This window comes from Xyrauchen texanus, chromosome 49 (genome assembly GCF_025860055.1).
Source record: "Xyrauchen texanus isolate HMW12.3.18 chromosome 49, RBS_HiC_50CHRs, whole genome shotgun sequence".
Taxonomy (NCBI): Eukaryota; Metazoa; Chordata; class Actinopteri; order Cypriniformes; family Catostomidae; genus Xyrauchen; species Xyrauchen texanus.
In genome coordinates, this window is record NC_068324.1 from 14,178,243 (window position 1) to 14,196,247 (window position 18,005).

General features: G+C 39.3%; 1 protein-coding gene across 1 annotated transcript; it reads right to left on the bottom strand.

Annotated features, from left to right (window-relative positions):
- Nucleotides 1–4: 4 nt before the first annotated feature.
- LOC127640340 (CCR4-NOT transcription complex subunit 2) lies at nt 5–15,849 on the bottom strand. The gene is made up of 15 exons (XM_052122836.1): nt 15,797–15,849; nt 14,594–14,716; nt 14,055–14,127; nt 13,747–13,894; nt 13,477–13,656; nt 11,120–11,196; nt 9,627–9,752; nt 9,331–9,455; nt 9,030–9,150; nt 7,426–7,582; nt 7,245–7,306; nt 7,096–7,145; nt 6,829–6,929; nt 6,551–6,695; nt 5–179 (listed from the first exon to the last, which is right to left on the bottom strand). Exons 2-15 carry the CDS (start codon nt 14,702–14,704, stop codon nt 93–95), a joined length of 1,563 nt encoding a protein of 520 aa, XP_051978796.1. The 5' UTR covers nt 14,705–14,716; nt 15,797–15,849; the 3' UTR covers nt 5–92.
- Between the last annotated feature and the right edge of the window lie 2,156 nt (nt 15,850–18,005).

Sequence of the window (18,005 nt, forward strand, 5' to 3'; positions counted from 1 at the left end):
CCTACCCTTCCCCCCCACCCCACCAGTTTTGTGGTCGGCTGGCTGTCTCTGCCAATTGCTCTTAGAGCTCACAGGTGCTGAGGGACTCGGCTTCAGAAGGCTTGCTGGGCTGGATTGTAGTTAAAGGTGGTTGGCACGTGAGGCCGCTCCTCTAGTTTGTCGTATTCAAGGTGAAACTCCTAAGAAATGACAGGAAAGCTCATAGATAATGGCCACCAACAAGTATAGACATGTAAAGCTTCACTTGAATGCACAGTGTTTACACAGGTCCTTCTCAAAAAATTAGCATATTGTGATAAAGGTCATTATTTTCCATAATGTAATGATAAAAATTAAACTTTCATATATTTTAGATTCATTGCACACCAACTGAAATATTTCAGGTCTTTTATTGTTTTAATACTGATGATTTTGGCATACAGCTCATGAAAACCCCATATTCCTATCTCAAAAAATTAGCATATTTCATCCGACCAATAAAAGAAGTGTTTTTAATACCAAAAAAAAGTCAACCTTCAAATAATTATGTTCAGTTATGCACTCAATACTTGGTCGGGAATCCTTTTGCAGAAATGACTGCTTCAATGCGGCGTGGCATGGAGGCAATCAGCCTGTGGCACTGCTGAGGTGTTATGGAGGCCCAGGATGCTTCGATAGTGGCCTTAAGCTCATCCAGAGTGTTGGGTCTTGCGCCTCTCAACTTTCTCTTCACAATATCCCACAGATTCTCTATGGGGTTCAGGTCAGGAGAGTTGGCAGGCCAATTGAGCACAGTAATACCATGGTCAGTAAACCATTTACCAGTGGTTTTGGCACTGTGAGCAGGTGCCAGGTCGTGCTGAAAAATGAAATCTTCATCTCCATAAAGCTTTTCAGCAGATGGAAGCATGAAGTGCTCCAAAATCTCCTGATAGCTAGCTGCATTGACCCTGCCCTTGATAAAACACAGTGGACCAACACCAGCAGCTGACATGGCACCCCAGACCATCACTGACTGTGGGTTCTTGACACTGGACTTCAGGCATTTTGGCATTTCCTTCTCCCCAGTCTTCCTCCAGACTCTGGCACCTTGATTTCGAATGACATGCAAAATTTGCTTTCATCCGAAAAAAGTACTTTGGACCACTGAGCAACAGTCCAGTGCTGCTTCTCTGTAGCCCAGGTCAGGCGCTTCTGCCGCTGTTTCTGGTGCCTGTGCACAGTGGCTCTGGATGTTTCTACTCCAGACTCAGTCCACTGCTTCCGCGAGGTCCCCAAGGTCTGGAATCGGGTCCTTCTCCACAATCTTCCTCAGGGTCCGGTCACCTCTTCTCGTTGTGCAGCATTTTTTGCCACACTTTTTCCTTCCCACAGACTTCCCACTGAGGTGCCTTGATACAGCACTCTGGGAACAGCCTATTTGTTCAGAAATTTCTTTCTGTGTCTTACCCTCTTGCTTGAGGGTGTCAATGATGGCCTTCTGGACAGCAGTCAGGTCGGCAGTCTTACCCATGATTGCGGTTTTGAGTAATGAAACAGGCTGGGAGTTTTTAAAAGCCTCAGGAATCTTTTGCAGGTGTTTAGAGTTAATTAGTTGATTCAGATGATTAGGTTAATAGCTCGTTTAGAGACCCTCTTTTCATGATATGCTAATTTTTTGAGGGTTTTCATGAGCTGTATGCCAAAATCATCAGTATTAAAACAATAAAAGACCTGAAATATTTCAGTTGGTGTGCAATGAATCTAAAATATATGAAAGTTTAATTTTTATCATTACATTATGGAAAATAATGACCTTTATCACAATATGCTAATTTTTTGAGAAGGACCTGTATTGACTGATGTACACTCAATGACCACTTTATAAGGAACACCTGTACAGTGCATTCTGGAAGTATTCAAACCTCTTAATCTTTTCAAATTTTGTTATGTTGAAGCCTTATGTTAAAATGCTTTAAAATATTTTCAATATCAATCTACACTCCTTACCCCATATTGACAAAGCAAAAAACGGATTTTTGATAACTTTGCAAATGTATTAAAAATAAAAAACTGAAATATCAAATTGACAAGTATTCAGACTCTTAACTCAGTACATATTTAAAGCACCTTTAAAGTTAAAGCAGCGATTACAGCCTCAAGTCTTTTTTGGTTTGATGCGACAAGTTTGCACACCTGGATTTGGGGATTTTCTGCCATTCTTCTCTGCAAATCCTCTCAAGCTCTGTCAGGTTGGATGGGGACCATTGGTGGACAGCCATTTCGTCTATCCAAAGATATTCAATTGGGATCTAGTCCAGGCTCTGGCTGGGCCACTCAAGGACATTCACAGAGTTGTCTCTAAGCCACTCTTTATTTTTTTTTAATTTTATCCCCTTTTTCTCCTAATTTGAAATGTCCAGTTCCCACTACTTAGTAGGAGTACTCCTCATGGTGGCGTGGTTACTCACCTCAATCAGGGTGGCAGAGGACAAGTCTCAGTTGCCTCCGTTTCTGAGACAGTCAATCCACACATATGCATGTGGCTCTCTGTGCATGACACCACTGAGACTCGCAGCATGTGTAGGCTCATGCGACTCTCTGCGATCCACGCACAACTTACCACGTGCCCCTTTGAGAGCAAGAACCACTAATCGTGACTACGAGGAGGTTACCCCATGTGACTCCACCCTCCCTAGCAACCGAGCCAATTTGGTTGCTTAGGAGACCTGGCTGGAGTCTCTCAGCTCGCCCTGGATTTGAACCCCCGACTCCAGCAGTCAGCATCAGTACTTGCTGAGCTACCCAGGCCCCTCTAAGCCCCAAAATGCTGTCTTGTCTATATGCTTAAGGTCATTGTCCTGTTGGAAGGTAAACCTTCAGCGCAGTCTGAGGTCCTGAGTGCTATGGACCAGGTTTTCATTAAGGATATCTCTGTATTTTGCTGCGTTCAGTTTTCCTTCAACCCTGCCAGTCCCCGCTGCTGAAAAACATCCCCAAAGCTTGATGCTACCATCACCATACTTCACCGTTGGGATGGTATTGCACAGGTGATGAGCGGTGCCTTGTTTCCTCCAGACATGATGCTTGGAATTGAGGCCAATTCGTTTTCATCAGACCAGAGAATCTGGTTTCTCACAGTCGGAGAGTCTTTTAGGTGCTTTTTTGCCAAATCCAAGCAGTGTCTTGTACTGAGGAGAGGCTTCTGTCTGGCCACTCTGCCATAAAGCCCAGATCGATGGAGTGTTGCAGTGATGGTTGTCCTTCTGCAAGTTTCTCCCATCTCCACACATTATCTCTGGAGCTCATCCAGAGTGACCATTGGGATCTTTGTTACCTCTCTTACCAAGGCCCTTCTCCCCCGATTGCTCAGCTTGGCCGAGCGGCCAGCTCTAGGAAGAGATCTGGTTGTTCTTCCTTTTAAGAATTATGGAGGCCACTGTGCTCTTGGGAACTTTCAATGCAGCTGGAATTTGTTTGTAGACTTCCCCAGATATGTGCCTCAACACAATCCTGTCTCTGAGCTCTGTAGGCAGTTCCTTTGACCTTATGGCTTAGGTTTTGCTCTGATATTTATTTTCAGTTGTGAGACGTTATATAGACAGGTGTGTGCCTTTCCAAATCATGTCCAATCAATGTAATTTTCCACAGTGGACTCCAATCAAAGTGTAGAAACATCTCAAAGATGATCCAGAGAAATGGGATGTACCTGAGCTAATTTTCAAGTGTCATAGCACTGAATACTTATGTCGATGTGATATTTCAGTTTTTCTATTTAATAAATTTGCTTATGAAGTTATCAAAAATATGTTTGTTGCTGTCATTATGGGGTATGGAGTGTAGATTGATGTGAAAAAAAGCATAAGGCTGCAACATAACAAAATGTTAATAAATTGAAGGGGTCTGACTACTTTCTGAATGCACTGTACTTTTTCATATGATAATCTAATCAGCCAATTATGTGGCAGAAACAGATACAGGTCAGGAGCTTCAATTAAAATGTTCACATCAACCATCAGAATGGGGACAAAATTTGATCTCAGTAGCCACGTTTCCACTGTCAGGCCAAATGAAAGCGTGCTAGTGTCAAGGCCAGTTGCATTCCCACTGTCACTTCCTGGGCTTAATCGTGCCTCCTCTGGGCTTATTCAGGGCCAAAGGGCGATTACCCTTGGGCCAAAGAAGGCCAACTGGGGATTGAGGCGTGGTCAAAGGCGGAGTTTAGGGAGACACTCATTCCAATCGGATGTGGGATATTCCTACTTGAATTTTCCGAACTCCGGCCATAAAGGAATTCCATTGCCAGATGCTTGGAATATGACGTTTAAACAACCAAAAGTGCAATACTCCCATTAGCATAACAGGGGTAGAAACCCAACTGATAAACTGTGCTGCTACACTAGCATTTGTGCTACTGGTGCACAATAATCAAAAGAGAGATTAATTTACTGTGTTTTGTACACCAGTCTCTGCAAACGTTTGTTAAACAAGCTTTTATATCTTGTAATGTAGGAACTTTGACTCATTGATCGATATAATTTAATAAAAGTGAATGTTTATCAGTAACGTTGTACATCTCTGGGTGCAGACATATTTCTGTGACACCACACACCATCTCAGCAAAAAAAATTACGGACACATTACAAATCCGTTAAGATGCACAATGGACAAAGTGGTGCCCAAAGGAAGAACTTTCCATAGTTCGAGATCATGGACGGTGTGTTGGGACATCGTCCTGGCTGTTAGTGGAGAGGCCACTCGGGACACCATGGCAGATGTCAACGTTCTGTCCACAGAAATGCCACTCACTGGATGTTTTTTGTTTTTGGCACCATTTGCAGTAAACGCTAGAGACTGTTGTATGTGAAAATCCCAGGAGAACATTAACTGAAGCTCCTGACCCATATCGGCATTATTTTTAAACATTACACTTCTACCACAAGATTGGCCGATTAGATAATGGCATGAATTAGTAGGTGTACAGGTGTTCCTAATAAAGTGGACGTGAGTATATATAGCTTATATAGTTATCATATCGACTGTTTAATGTACCTGCTTGGTCAAATAAAAGTAATATTCCAATATGCTTGAGTAGTGATGGACTGATAAAATTGCCTAGCCAATTTAAAGTCCGACATTTGGCCATTTTGGGATTATTGGCCGATAACGAGGCCCAGCCTTTTCTGTGCTGATTTTGAGGGAAATTCTGCGAATGAATTTCTGTTGGAGCTGTAAGTATTACACTCTTACTGGATGCTGAAAGCATTCCCAAATTAGCCAACATATTTGGCCAACAAACATGGAAGGGGTGGGAAATGTGTAAAACGTTAGAGAATGACAGAGGTGCGCAGATTCCATATGGGCCTGCCAATAACTGTGTCTGCTTGGCCGATAAACGCATTTGTTTTAAAAATTTGTGTACCATTAAATCTCATTTGCTATAGAGGTCTGCTTCACAACCAGAGCAAGACAGGACTCAACCAACTGTTGGGTTTCGGGTCAGTTTTTTTTAAGCACAACTTCAGGTTCGGGTTTGTTTTAATGAATAATGTTGCACATGAACAAGAGTTAAGGGGTGTTCCCACAGAATGTGTATTTCTATGTAAACACACGTTGTTTTTGACCACTTTGCACTTGCTGTTTTTTCTCAGCATCTCGCATAGGCCGCTGACAGTATCAAGTTAAAAAGAAATTAACTTTTTATAAAATGCAGCTGGTGTCACATAGATTCAACATTCTGAAGTTGTTCAGGTTGCAAATAGGACTCCATGTAACTGTTACACATGATTCCAGATAATTTTTCACTGAACAAATTTTCTGCACTTGATAAACGGTAAGCCAATGTTTTTCTCTTTTATTCTATTGTGCTGAAAATAGTGTATGTTTTCTGTTACAATACTGTCATGAATGTTTCCTACGATGCTCAAACAAAATACAGGATGCTGCAACCTAATTGCTTGGAGAATACATTTTTATGAGAGCGAGTGATTTTGGGTTCAGGCTAAAAATTCAAAGGCATCAGTCGGGTTGGGTCACACAGCCTCAGGTATGGAATACATTTTTATGAGAGCAAGTGATTTTGGGTTCAGGCTAAAAATTCAAAGGCATCAGTCGGGTTGGGTCACACGGCCGCAGGTATGGGTCAGGTTCGTGCTTCAACTAAAGGCCTGTTAAGACTTTAAATTTGCTAGCATTAAATTGTACCATTTTTATATCAGCCACTATCAGTACTGGCCATTAAAGAACTCTTATTGGTCCACCAAAATTACTGACAAGGTGCTACTAATTATTCTGCTCTTTAGATATTGACACCAACTAATAAAAATCCACATTAATAAACCACCAGGGCTACGTTTCCCAAAAGCATCGTAAGCCTAAGTAAATCGTCGAAACCATTGGCACCAATGGTCTCTATGATCAACTTAAGCTTGCAATGCTTTTGGGAATGCAGCCCAGTTTAATACCACAATACCTTTGTGTTTGACACTTAGATGTTTCCCCCCAAAACATATGTTGCTAGGTTCAGTGGTTATTCTCTTACAAATTTGCAGGCACTGGTTACGGATGAGGACACCCAATTCAGTAGCTTTACCTTAGCAACCTTCCTCCAGTTATGACAATCAAAGAAGTAGTACGTTCCTCTCTCGTAGGTGTTGGTCTTTAGCGTTGGCTCCATGCCAGGTGCTCTTGTGATCCAAACCCTTTCTTCTTTATGGTACCGCCAGTCCCGGTTGAAGCTGGAATACAGACAACCCCATCTATAAATGTTCCATTTCAACCTCTATGTCACCCACAAATGTCAGTCAGAAAGATAAACACAAGTTCTAGCATATAATTATTCAGTCATTTTAGTTGTTTAACAGTACGCACAGCTCCACTGCAGCAAGCAGTTGTAAGAGGTCCCCTCCATTCATGTAGTAGAGGTAGAATAGCAGGTCTTCTCCATATCGTCCTAGTTTTATTGCAGCCAGCTTTAAAGAGGACATTTGTGAGGTTAGCTGGATCTACCAAAATGATTTCAATGCTTTTGTATTTACACTGGACAAGGAATGTTCTGAGATTGATCTAGTTTATAATTGGATCAGAATGACCCAAGAGCAGAAAGAGTGGTTATCTAAGTGTATCTTTAGGCCTCACCTTGTCCCTTATGTGAATGTTGGTTAAGTACTCTGAAGGAACATGGAAGTCTGAAATTAAAGAATTACATGTAAAGAAAGCAGTACATAAATTACCAAAAATAGCTGTCACCTCAACTTGAGTTATATTCCAAGAGAATCATCTCTTACCAATGTCTTGTGGTCGACATGGAGCTGAAGCCCAGGGAGATGCAAACTTAGGATACAGATTCCTGAGAAAGAAGAATTAGCACACAATGTCATGTATGGAGCCAGTATGGAGAAATAAATGTACAGCACTGTAAAGAACCTTAGGAATGCACAAATCTGACAAGAATAGAAAATGTCTTACTCTGGAGAGTTTAGGTTGAGCCCTAGTGTTGTTAGATCACTTCCTAAAGCTAGGTGAACCATCCCAGGGTCTGTCTCAGCTGCCCGGATGAATGTAAGGAGTCCTATCATTCCAAACTGATCCGTCACCATTCCTGAGGGAATGTTTGTTACCTTGCCTATAACAGAAGAATATGTTAAATGAATTGGTTATCCAGAATATAATGGCACAATGAATTCCTTCTGGACCAGTGTCCACCATAATTCAAAACTCAAGCATGTTTTTACAATAGGTGTCAGTAGCTATGTTTCTACCCAAGTTGCAAATTTAATTTATGCGAAAAACCATAAGCAAAAACAATGTGCGAATAAAGCTGCATTTCCATCCAAGGGTATTCAAAAGAATGAAATCGTCACTGTAAGTGTTTTATTAATAAAATACTGTCAGGGGGCCTGGGTAGCTCAGCGAGAATTGACACTGACTACCAACCCTGGAGTCGCGAGTTTGAATCCAGGGTGTGCGGAGTGACTCCAGCCAGGTCTCCTAATCAACCAAATTGGCCCGGTTGGAGTAGCCTCCTAATGGTCACGATTAGTGGTTCAAATCGTGGTAAGTTGTGCATGGATAGCAGAGAATAGCATGAGCCTCCAGGTGCTGTGAGTCTTCGCGCTGTCATGCACAGCAAACCACGTGATAAGATGCGCAGATTGACAGTCTCAGAAGCAGAGGCAACTGAGAATTGAGGTGAGTAATCGCATCACCACAAGGACCTACTAAGTAGTGGGTATTAGGCATTCCAAATTGGGGTGAAAAAGGGGAGACATTTTTTTAAATAAAAAATAAAATAAAAACACTGGCAGAAAAAACACTGCAAGAACTTTGTCTCATATTTGGTAGTGACAGCGCGTCACACACTTCTGAGCACTTTATATGTGTGTGTTCATCCTTCCTTATGACTATACAGTGCAGACCTATAAGATATTTTTCAAAAGAGTCAATAAACCTTTTCCGTGCAGTTCAAGTCTGTTTTCAATTTATTTGCTCTTCAAACTCTCTAGATTTTCTAGACACCGTTATTTCAAGATGACCAGAGCAACATTTCAGATGCGATGATTGGCCTGCTGGTTAGTCCATTAATGAATGAGTTATTCAGTCACATGACCTTTTTGATAAGCATCTTTTCTCATTCTTATATTCAGTAGGAATTTATTTGGTAAATGTGTTTCCATCATAGTTTATGTGCATTTCTTATCGAATAGAAAAATGTATCCAACTCAAGCAAGCGTATCATTTTTGTATGTGCATTTTTGGAGATTTATTTAAATCTTTGTGTTTCCATCCAGCAGTTTTTATGTGATATCCCAAAATGCGCATACAAATGTTGATGGAAACATAGCTACTGATGTGTACATGTGGATGGTCATTCATTTGTAGAACAAGTTATATTTGCATATACATGCTCTTTTTGGACTGGGGAGGAAGGATGAGTTCTCAAAGTTACAGTATGTCCTCATAATACATCAAGCTCTTCTCACAAATGGATAAAAAAAACATTTGATTCCTCAAGATATCATGCATTGAGAGATGCTTGACATTCAGTAGTGCATGCAGCAATAGAGCCTCACCATCAGGCAACACCTGAATCCCTTTCTTTTGCTGATTATTATTCTGTGCTGATGATGTCTTGTCGCCAGGGAACTTGGGTCCATCTGCACTTGAGCTGCCCTTGCCTGATGAGTTCAAGCTCTGTTGACACAAAACAAAGAGGTTAAGATCAAGCAATCCTCACGACATTCACATCAGAGCACGCTATCACTTAAATTTTAATAGGAGAGCATCCTTACCCATACTGAAAAACAATCACACATGTTATTTATGCATTCTCTCCCTGTAGCTTATGAAAGATCAAATTCAGGCAATACTGACTGATTTGCTTTCATCCGTGCTCAATGTTGGGTCCTTGTAGTTGGGGCCGGGCAGAGCTGGGAAGTCTTCGTTGTGAATGGAGAAGTCCTGCGACTGTTCATTCGATGGCTTTGTGACCATCCCAACTACAGAAAGTTACATTTAAACAAAAGGTCTGATGGTTATTGTGATTAAATAAATAACACATCATGCATGGATGACATGTCATGCATTCAAAGAGAGGTGTGCTAATTCATAAATACTAAGAGGGTGTCTGAATCAGCCAAGTAATTGGATGGGATAAAATGAACTCTTACCATAGGGTGCCCTTCCAGCCAGTGGATTATGCAACGGTGTTGGGTTGCCATTTCCCTCCCTCCGACTTCTGTCTGCAAGTGCTGGGAATTCTGATAGGTCTATTCCTGTCACATTTTCACTCCCATCTGCCACATAGATGAAAGCAGAAATAATTAAAGACAAGAATAGACTCTTTAGGGAGATTTCTCTCCTTCACAACACAATTAAGGCAATTTTCCTGTCTCTCTTTGTCATCACTTAATACAGTGGACACGTGTTTGAATATCATTGCATTATATATGAAATATGACACCAAGAGCCATATAAAAACAAATGGTCTAGCATCATCCAAACTAACTTCATTCAACTATTTTCAACTTCTCAAGTCAGTTTCCTCAAGCTCACACAGATGGCCTAGCAGAGTAACCAAAGGTGTACTAGTAATTTATCAAATGATCCACTAACATTTGTCCACCATAAAGCGTCCAAACACTTGGCCTTAATTTTAAAATATTTTATTTATTATCATTTGAAACCTAAAAAAATTTCTTTGTTAAAAGCTCTGCTTGGAAAGTGTGTTTGAACAATCTTTCTTTAAAATAAATGCCACTTGGTTTAGTATTTTGTTACACAATGCGAAGACATTCATACATTAGGTGTAACTTAAAGGGATAGTTCACCCAAAAATTAGAATTCTCTCATCATTTACTCACCCTTAGGCCATCCCATATTGTGAAATGTATGACTTTTTCTTCTGTAGAACTCAAAGATTTTTAGAAGAATATTTCAGCTCTGTAGGTCCATACAATGCAAGTTAATGGTGACCAGAATTTTGAGGTTCCAAAAAGCACACAAAAACAGCATAAAAGTAATACATATACCTCCAGTGGTTTAATCAATGTTTTATGAAGCGATCCAATCTGTTTTGGGTGAGAACAGACCACGATATAACTCCTTTTTCCACTATAAATATTGACAGCATGATACGGTCTCCTAGGCGATCATGATTTCAAACACAATTACACTTCCTAGCGCCATCTAGCACTCTGCAAATGCTTCAAGCACAAGGATTTGAAATTGAGCTTGAAATCATTACCATGCCTAGATGGCAGATATCAAAATTTTAATTGAAAAGGGAGTTATATTTTGGTATGTTCTCAACAAAACCAATCGGATCGTTTCAGAAGACATGGACTAAACAACTGGAGTCTTATGGATTATTATTATTATTTATTTGTTCTTTGTTCATTATTCATTTTGGAGCTTCAAAGTTCCATTGTATTGACCTACAGAGCTGAAATATACATCTAAAAATCTTTAACTGTGTTCAGCAGAAGAAAGAAAGTCCTACATATCAGGGACGGCATGAGGGTGAGTAAATGAGAGAATTTTCATTTTTGGGTGAACGATTTCTTTAAGTGTCCATATAGGTTTTGGGGCCACTGTGTATAAATCTATTTGTGCCATAACAGACAGAGAGCCTTTCACAGAGCATGCTTCACAATAAACTCACCTGTTCCATTGAAGATGTTATTGGATAAGGAGTTCATTCCAAACCCCTGGCTCCGGCCCATTCCAAATCCTGACATACTACAACGACACATAGAGGATTTGACCCCTTTGTTAAGGTCAGTCTTAATCGGCCTTATCTTGGCCTAAGGTGAAAGTTAATTAAAATACATTTTATGTATTTAAGATTAGGAGAAGCCACTTTTAAACACATATACCAGCCTTGATTTCAGTAATAATAAATGGAGACTTAGGCATTTGAGACAGAATATTCTAACACAAGCCATGTGTGCCGTTTAATCATAATTGATGAAGTAAGGTTCAATAGGGCGGTGTCAAAATTATATAGTGTGATTATTTTTCTCACTATAACGTATCAATATTTTAGATCCTTGTATCAACACTTTCTAGTTTATGTGTGTATCATACAAGCAGGTCATCTAAGTAAGCTAACTTTTTTGGTATTTGCACTCAAAAACTGTTCAAAAACTGGACAAAGTTGAAGCTATTCGAGCGAGTGGTCCAGCAGATGTCACTCTCTCGCACGGACATGCTGGGTCTCTATTGCGCATTTTCCCAAGTTTCACTCATAATCCAATTACCTTCTCACTTTTCTCTGAGATCACTACCTTTGAAAACAAGTTAAACATTGTGATGCATCACAACGTATTCAATCATGACATTCAGAACTGTGCAAAAGTCTTCGGCACATTAGATAACAGATGGTTAATTTAAACATCCCCAATTTTGAAAAAGTTGGGACAGTATGGATAATGCAAATACAAACAAAAAGGAGGGATTTTTAAATTCAATTCACCCTGTGCTATTTTGAAAAGACTTGTTTGTTATTTTAAGAAAAAATTGAAAACCAGAAGACGTGGTAAAACACTTTCCAGAAGCGACGCCAACTTCTCTGAGCTCAGTCTCATCTGAGATAGAAAGTAGAACAGTGGAATTGTGTTTTGTGCTTTGAGTTCACATTTTATATAGTTTTTGGAAAAAACAGCCATCATATTCTCTGGGCCAAAGAGAAAATGAACATCCAAGCTGTTATCAGCATTAGGTCAAAAAGCCAGCGTCTGTCATGGAATGGGGGTGTGTCAGTGCCCATGGCATGGGTAACTTGCACATGTGTGAGGGTACCTTTAATGGAGAAAGATATGTAAACATTTTAGAGCAAAATATACTGCCGTCCAGATGCCGTCTTTTCCAGGGACATCCCTGCATTTTCCAATAGGACCATGGCAAAACACATACTGCCTGGATTACAAGTGCATGGCTGTTTAAGCCATGTGGGTGCTTGACTGGCCTGCCTGCAGTCCTGACCTGTCTCCAACTGAGAATGCAACTACGAAGTGCAAAATATGGCAATGAAGGCTCCATACCCATACGCAGCTGATGACCTGTATAATGGATAAATGAGGGAAAATTCTGCTTGCTAAACTTAAACTTGTGTCATCAGTGTGGCTCGACCCCACCCGGCCGGAAAGATACCGTCAGATTTTAAACTCATTATCTTTATTATTTCTTCTCCTAGCAAGTACTGTTGCAATAGGCTGTATTGTATGAATGCATATAGGCAACAGTCATAACAGTACTGACACCGTAAACATACACAGTTTCAACAAGGCACGGCAGTCCCTCAGTACACTAAAGCAGAAGGGGAAAAAATGTTGCCTTACCATTTATGTGCTGAAATATTGCTTGGTGCAGAACAATCTGAAATATTGATAAACAATGCAACAGTCCCCTCTATGTAGCCTGATCTTGTTTAGAACGTTGACATAAGAAAACAATGGGAAAACAGAACAGACGTACGTAATAACACATTCAAGTCAAGTGGTTGGACATTCGGTATGAAAGTCCCCTAACTCAAGTTCGCTCGTTTCTGTGAGTGAGAGCAAGTGCGTGAAACAAGTTCGGTAGCCAGTTTATTTTTCCATTAATTACAAACCTGACTTAGTCAGTCTGGAATTACATGGAGACAACTGAGACAGCCTAAATAGATAGAAGAACTGTGGCAAGTTCTTCAATAATCTGGAACATCCTGTCTGCCAACAACCAAGAAAAACTGTGTGCAAGTTTACCTTGGAGAATTGGTGCTTTTTTTAGGCATAGGGTGGTCACACCAAAATATTGATTTAATTTGTATATTTACTGCAATTTGTAGGAAGATAATTGATAAATAAAAAATATTCATGGAATTATTTTTGGAAACATCCTCACAATACAAGTGCTTAAAACTTTTGCACAAGACTGTATGTATGTATTGTAATGCACATTGCACAGTAGTTGGCCATGTCCAACCCTACTGTTAACAAAACAAAGTCTTATTTGCTCTGTCTCTGTGGACAGACTTACCTGTTGATGGTGAAAGGTTGGCGTGCTGGCTGTTGCTTGGGCATGCAGATAATGCTAGGGGAGCTTCGGTTAGGGCTGCCCAGCCCTGAACTGCCCATGCTGTTCGTCCTGCCGCTAATTCCCATGCCCTGCCCTACTTGCGAGCTCATCATGTTCCTGGAATTCATGGGCAGGATGCCCCTGTGGAACAACAGCAAGAGCCGTGATTTAGCACACTGAAGCATCATGAAGTCACTCTCTCCATTACAGCCAAGCAAGGAGATTGCGTACCTGTTCGGCGAAGGTGGCGTGTGGAGGGACATTGTTGGGACGCCTGTTGTTGGGGTGCTATGGCTCGGTAGCTGAGTGCCTTGTGTTAAACTTCGGTTCAGTTGAGGGTTGTTGTTGCTCATGCCCCTTATTGAGAAACCTAGTGTACCTACACAGAATATGATAAGGGTGGAGCACAAGTTAGGCTGAAAACCACCGCAAAACGAAGATAGAGAAAGATGCATGCTTTTCTACACAGTTAAGAATTAAGTCTGCAATATGTTTAATGAGTGACAAAACAGACCACATCAGCATCAACTTGTACTCACTTTGCGGACCATACAAACTCGCACCAAGTTGTGACAATTGACCTGACGATGACGGCGAGGGAGATGGCAGCATCTGGAAATTCATAAATATTAGAACATTCGTTATTACAAGATTTTCTCTGATTTTCATCTCATTTATCAACAAGACAATTTGTGTAGTATTCTTGCATACTCCTAAACCATTGTTTTGGTTTATCACCTCTAGTCATTATGAAATTTGGCAATGGTGTCTATACAATCATTTATCTTGATTCTTTATATAGCGCATAAACATAATTTCTAACAGTTAAATGAATGAAAATGCAGGGTGTCTAAGTGTAAACTGAAACCACCATACAGGAAAAAAGTTATTCAAATCACTTGACTCCTGAGATGAAACTGATCCTACAGATATGCAACGTATCCTGCATTTGCCGCCGTTTCAATCATAATTCAAATGTGATGTAGAGACACATTGCAATTACGATTTGTATCGTTTTGTGAGGTTCTTTTGAATGCAATGAACATAACTGTAGCAATCAAGTAATGATGATTCTTACATCTTTCTCCGATCGATGTTGGAACATCGATGGTTGTCCATAGTACAGGCTCTCATCAGGGTAGTCACTTTCGACCCCCTCAACAAACTTCTTTCTCGTTGCACTGAACATTCCGTATGTCACCTACGCAAAAAGAGAGGTGTTGATTAAAACCAAGCTTAATCCAGATTTATATGAACACACCCAACCTACAAACAGATAAATTCATTGTTATATTTTAAAATTATACATTATATTCCTTGCACACATCTAAAGCAGTTTCCATACAGCATCTGTGAAAACCTGTAATAAATAATTAATTCCCACTGCAGGACAAGAGCCAAGGCTATACGTTACTTTAAAGTGCATTATGAAATGTTGCAAATACTATTATATCAACCCAATTTCTATACACCCAAACCTTAACATCTACATGTTAAACTTGTTAATGTTAGTTTTCGAATCAAGTCTTATGCTACTACAGAACACGTAGCCAAACCTCGTCCTGCTGTGGCGATGCGTTATTAACTATATAATGTATTCATATATTCAAAACAAGTAGATATTTGCTATCTGGCAGGGAAACAAATAAACATCTCTTAATAAACTGACAGCTGAAAACAAATACAAAAGCAGGTTACTACACCAGCTAAATCCATCAATTAATAACCAGATATTTAGAACATATTCCACATTTTGATACATAGCCTTATTATAAATATCTGAACGGTTTCCTACATGTTATTTTGTTATGAACATACTTTCGAAATTAAATAAGTAAACGAAATAATGGCATGTCGCGAAATGTTATGATTTACATTAGCTAGGTAGCTTTGCACGTTAGCTGAGTAGCTGCTAATTACAAATATGACCATTTACAACACAGATACGGATCTTAATAATTCAGCTACATTATTATGAATGTTTTAGCTTTACAGTAGCTGTCTGAGCATAAACAATGCATGTATTTGTCTGTTTCAATATTTTTGGCATGTGTTTCGGCTCTGTGTTTTTGTTAGCGCTCAGCGCTAGTCGGCTAGCTCTGGCCTTAGAACAAAAACAGAAAGCACTAAAGCCGGCAAACGTATCACTGCGTTCCTTCCGCTACTACATATATGCTTGGATATACGCATAAAGCTGCAATTGTTCATTTGGCCCCGTATATGCGATGTAAAGCGTGTGGTGTAATGTATTTTTTTTTTAGTGGAAAAGGACTTGACTAACCGCATTAATTTACCCTCTCTTCGCAGATCCAAGATGGCTGTGTATCCTACCAGGTGAGAATGCTGGGGGAATAGCCTTTACCCTCTGACCTCCTGACCTTCAGTTTAATTCACACAGGACTGAAAACTGTGCTTGATAAAGTTTGTTTCATACTAGACACTGTACTGGACGTGAGGATGTATTTTATGATATGCTAAATGGGATGAAACAGTTACTGTGCATTCGCTAATTTTATGCAAATACTTTATGTGTATAATAAATCAGTGGCACACTCTTTCATTAATTCCAAGCACATTCTTTTTTGTAGAAACTTTGTGTACTCCCAGCACCTTGTGTACTCCAGTAAAGTGGGATATATGGGACACTTAAAGAAAGGTCACCCAAAAATAAAAATTATTTCATAATTTACTCACCCTCATGCATGCCAGATGTGTAAGTAGTAGAAGAACATTTACTACTTTAAATCTCCACCTTTGACCAGCCCCGACCAGTAGGTGGCGATATGCATGAAGAATGCAAATAGTCAAAAATCAAACGAAGAAGAATGTGAAAGTGGAGATTTATAGTAAAAAAAAAAAAGGATTTAATATTGATCTGTTTCACACCCACACTATCATATCACTTCTAAAGACATGGATTTAATCACTGGAGTCGAATGGATTACTTTTATGCTGCCTTGATGTGCTTTTAAGTTTTAAGTTTCGGTCACCATTCACTATTCTTTTAAAAATGATTTGTATTCTGCAGAAGAAAGAAAGTCATAAACATCTGGAATGGCATGAGGGTGAGTAAATTATTATTTTTGGATGAACTATTCCTTTAAGTCTTTATGTGTTTTTCTTCTTTTTTTTCCTCTGTATAGTATAGTTGGGATCTTTAGCTATTGAAAATGGTATTATATGAGGGCTAAACAGTTTGGCATTATATTTAAATCAACACTATTGACAAATTATTAGAAAGTTTCCAACTTTACCTCTATTCACCCTACTTGAAAAATTAAATTCAATGGATCGAATTCCCTTATTGGATGTTAATGTTTTGTAATCTTCCACTTAAGCCTCCCTGAACAGGTGCTCTGCTGAGATCACAAAATATCACTATTATGTGATGAGGCAGGCAAAACATGTAGATCAAAAACATTTACATTGTGTATTTCACATCTACAGAGAAATGCAGGTGAAAATCTGTATCGAGGAGCAAGAATGCTAACATGGAACTTACTAATATCTGCTGGGTAAGAAGGTACACATGGGTAGGTAGTAATGCAGAGCTACAGACAATTTTAACAGTAAATCAGTGTAGCTGTAATTGTAGCCAGTCATATAGCAAGTAGGTTTAGTTAGAAAACTATATTTAGAGACAGGCTAATGTTGTCTGTGCAGTTCTTGCATTATATAAACCTCTGAATTGTGCTTATCACTCTCTAAGCACAGCACGTAAGTGTTTGGTTACATAGTTCTTGTGAAAGTTTGTGATCAAAAAGGCTAAATCACATCTATTTATGATCCTTTAAATAAATTGATTGCAGCTTCTGTCTGCACCCTCCAGTTTGAAGTGGTACTCAAGCATTTCAGAGACTACTTGAGGCTTCTAAACAGCTAAAGCTTCAATTATGTGAAGAATGACTGGAAATGCAATATCATCCAATGTTGCTTTTACACAGTGTCAGAATGATTTTTTGTCATTCACTTTTTAACTAATTCACTTTTGAGTTCTTAGCATTTTAACTTCATTTTCTTTATTTTTAATTAAATTAAAATTAGTCAGAAAGGTGCAGTACAAGTATGACAATAACGTAGGTTGTATCTTTTGCACTGCTTTGATTTTTCTTAAACATTTAAGACCGCAATTACCGCAACTTAAGTTAGTATTTTTAAAGCTTTACTGAATATTTTTGTTACAGTTTCATTTTTGTTTAATTGTATTTATTAAAATGATTTATTCTTTTTTATAATTGCATCTGATTATGGAAAAAAAAATGGTATCCTCCTGAAGAAATGAATATAGTTAGTTTTTGAGAAATTGAAAGTTTTAAATTTTGAAAAATGAATAAAATCATAACTGCTCACATGAGATGAAGACTCCAGTCATATCAGTAACCTTTTTATTCTACATGGAGAGGGTCTCCTCATGGGGGGCTGCCATGTTAGGATCATGTGACCAGCCGAATACTACTTGCTTAATCTCGGTAACTGCCCTGTCATTAGAC

Excerpts from the sequence above, each read along its gene's own strand:
- LOC127640340 (XM_052122836.1), bottom strand. The coding sequence starts at position 14,704 with ATGTTCAGTGCAACGAGAAAGAAGTTTGTTGAGGGGGTCGAAAGTGAC. Across the intron at positions 11,197-13,476 it reads CAACCTTTCACCATCAACAG|TATGTCAGGATTTGGAATGG; the intron begins GTAAGTCTGTCC and ends GTGTCGTTGTAG. Across the intron at positions 9,753-11,119 it reads TAACATCTTCAATGGAACAG|ATGGGAGTGAAAATGTGACA; the intron begins GTGAGTTTATTG and ends TCTATGTGGCAG.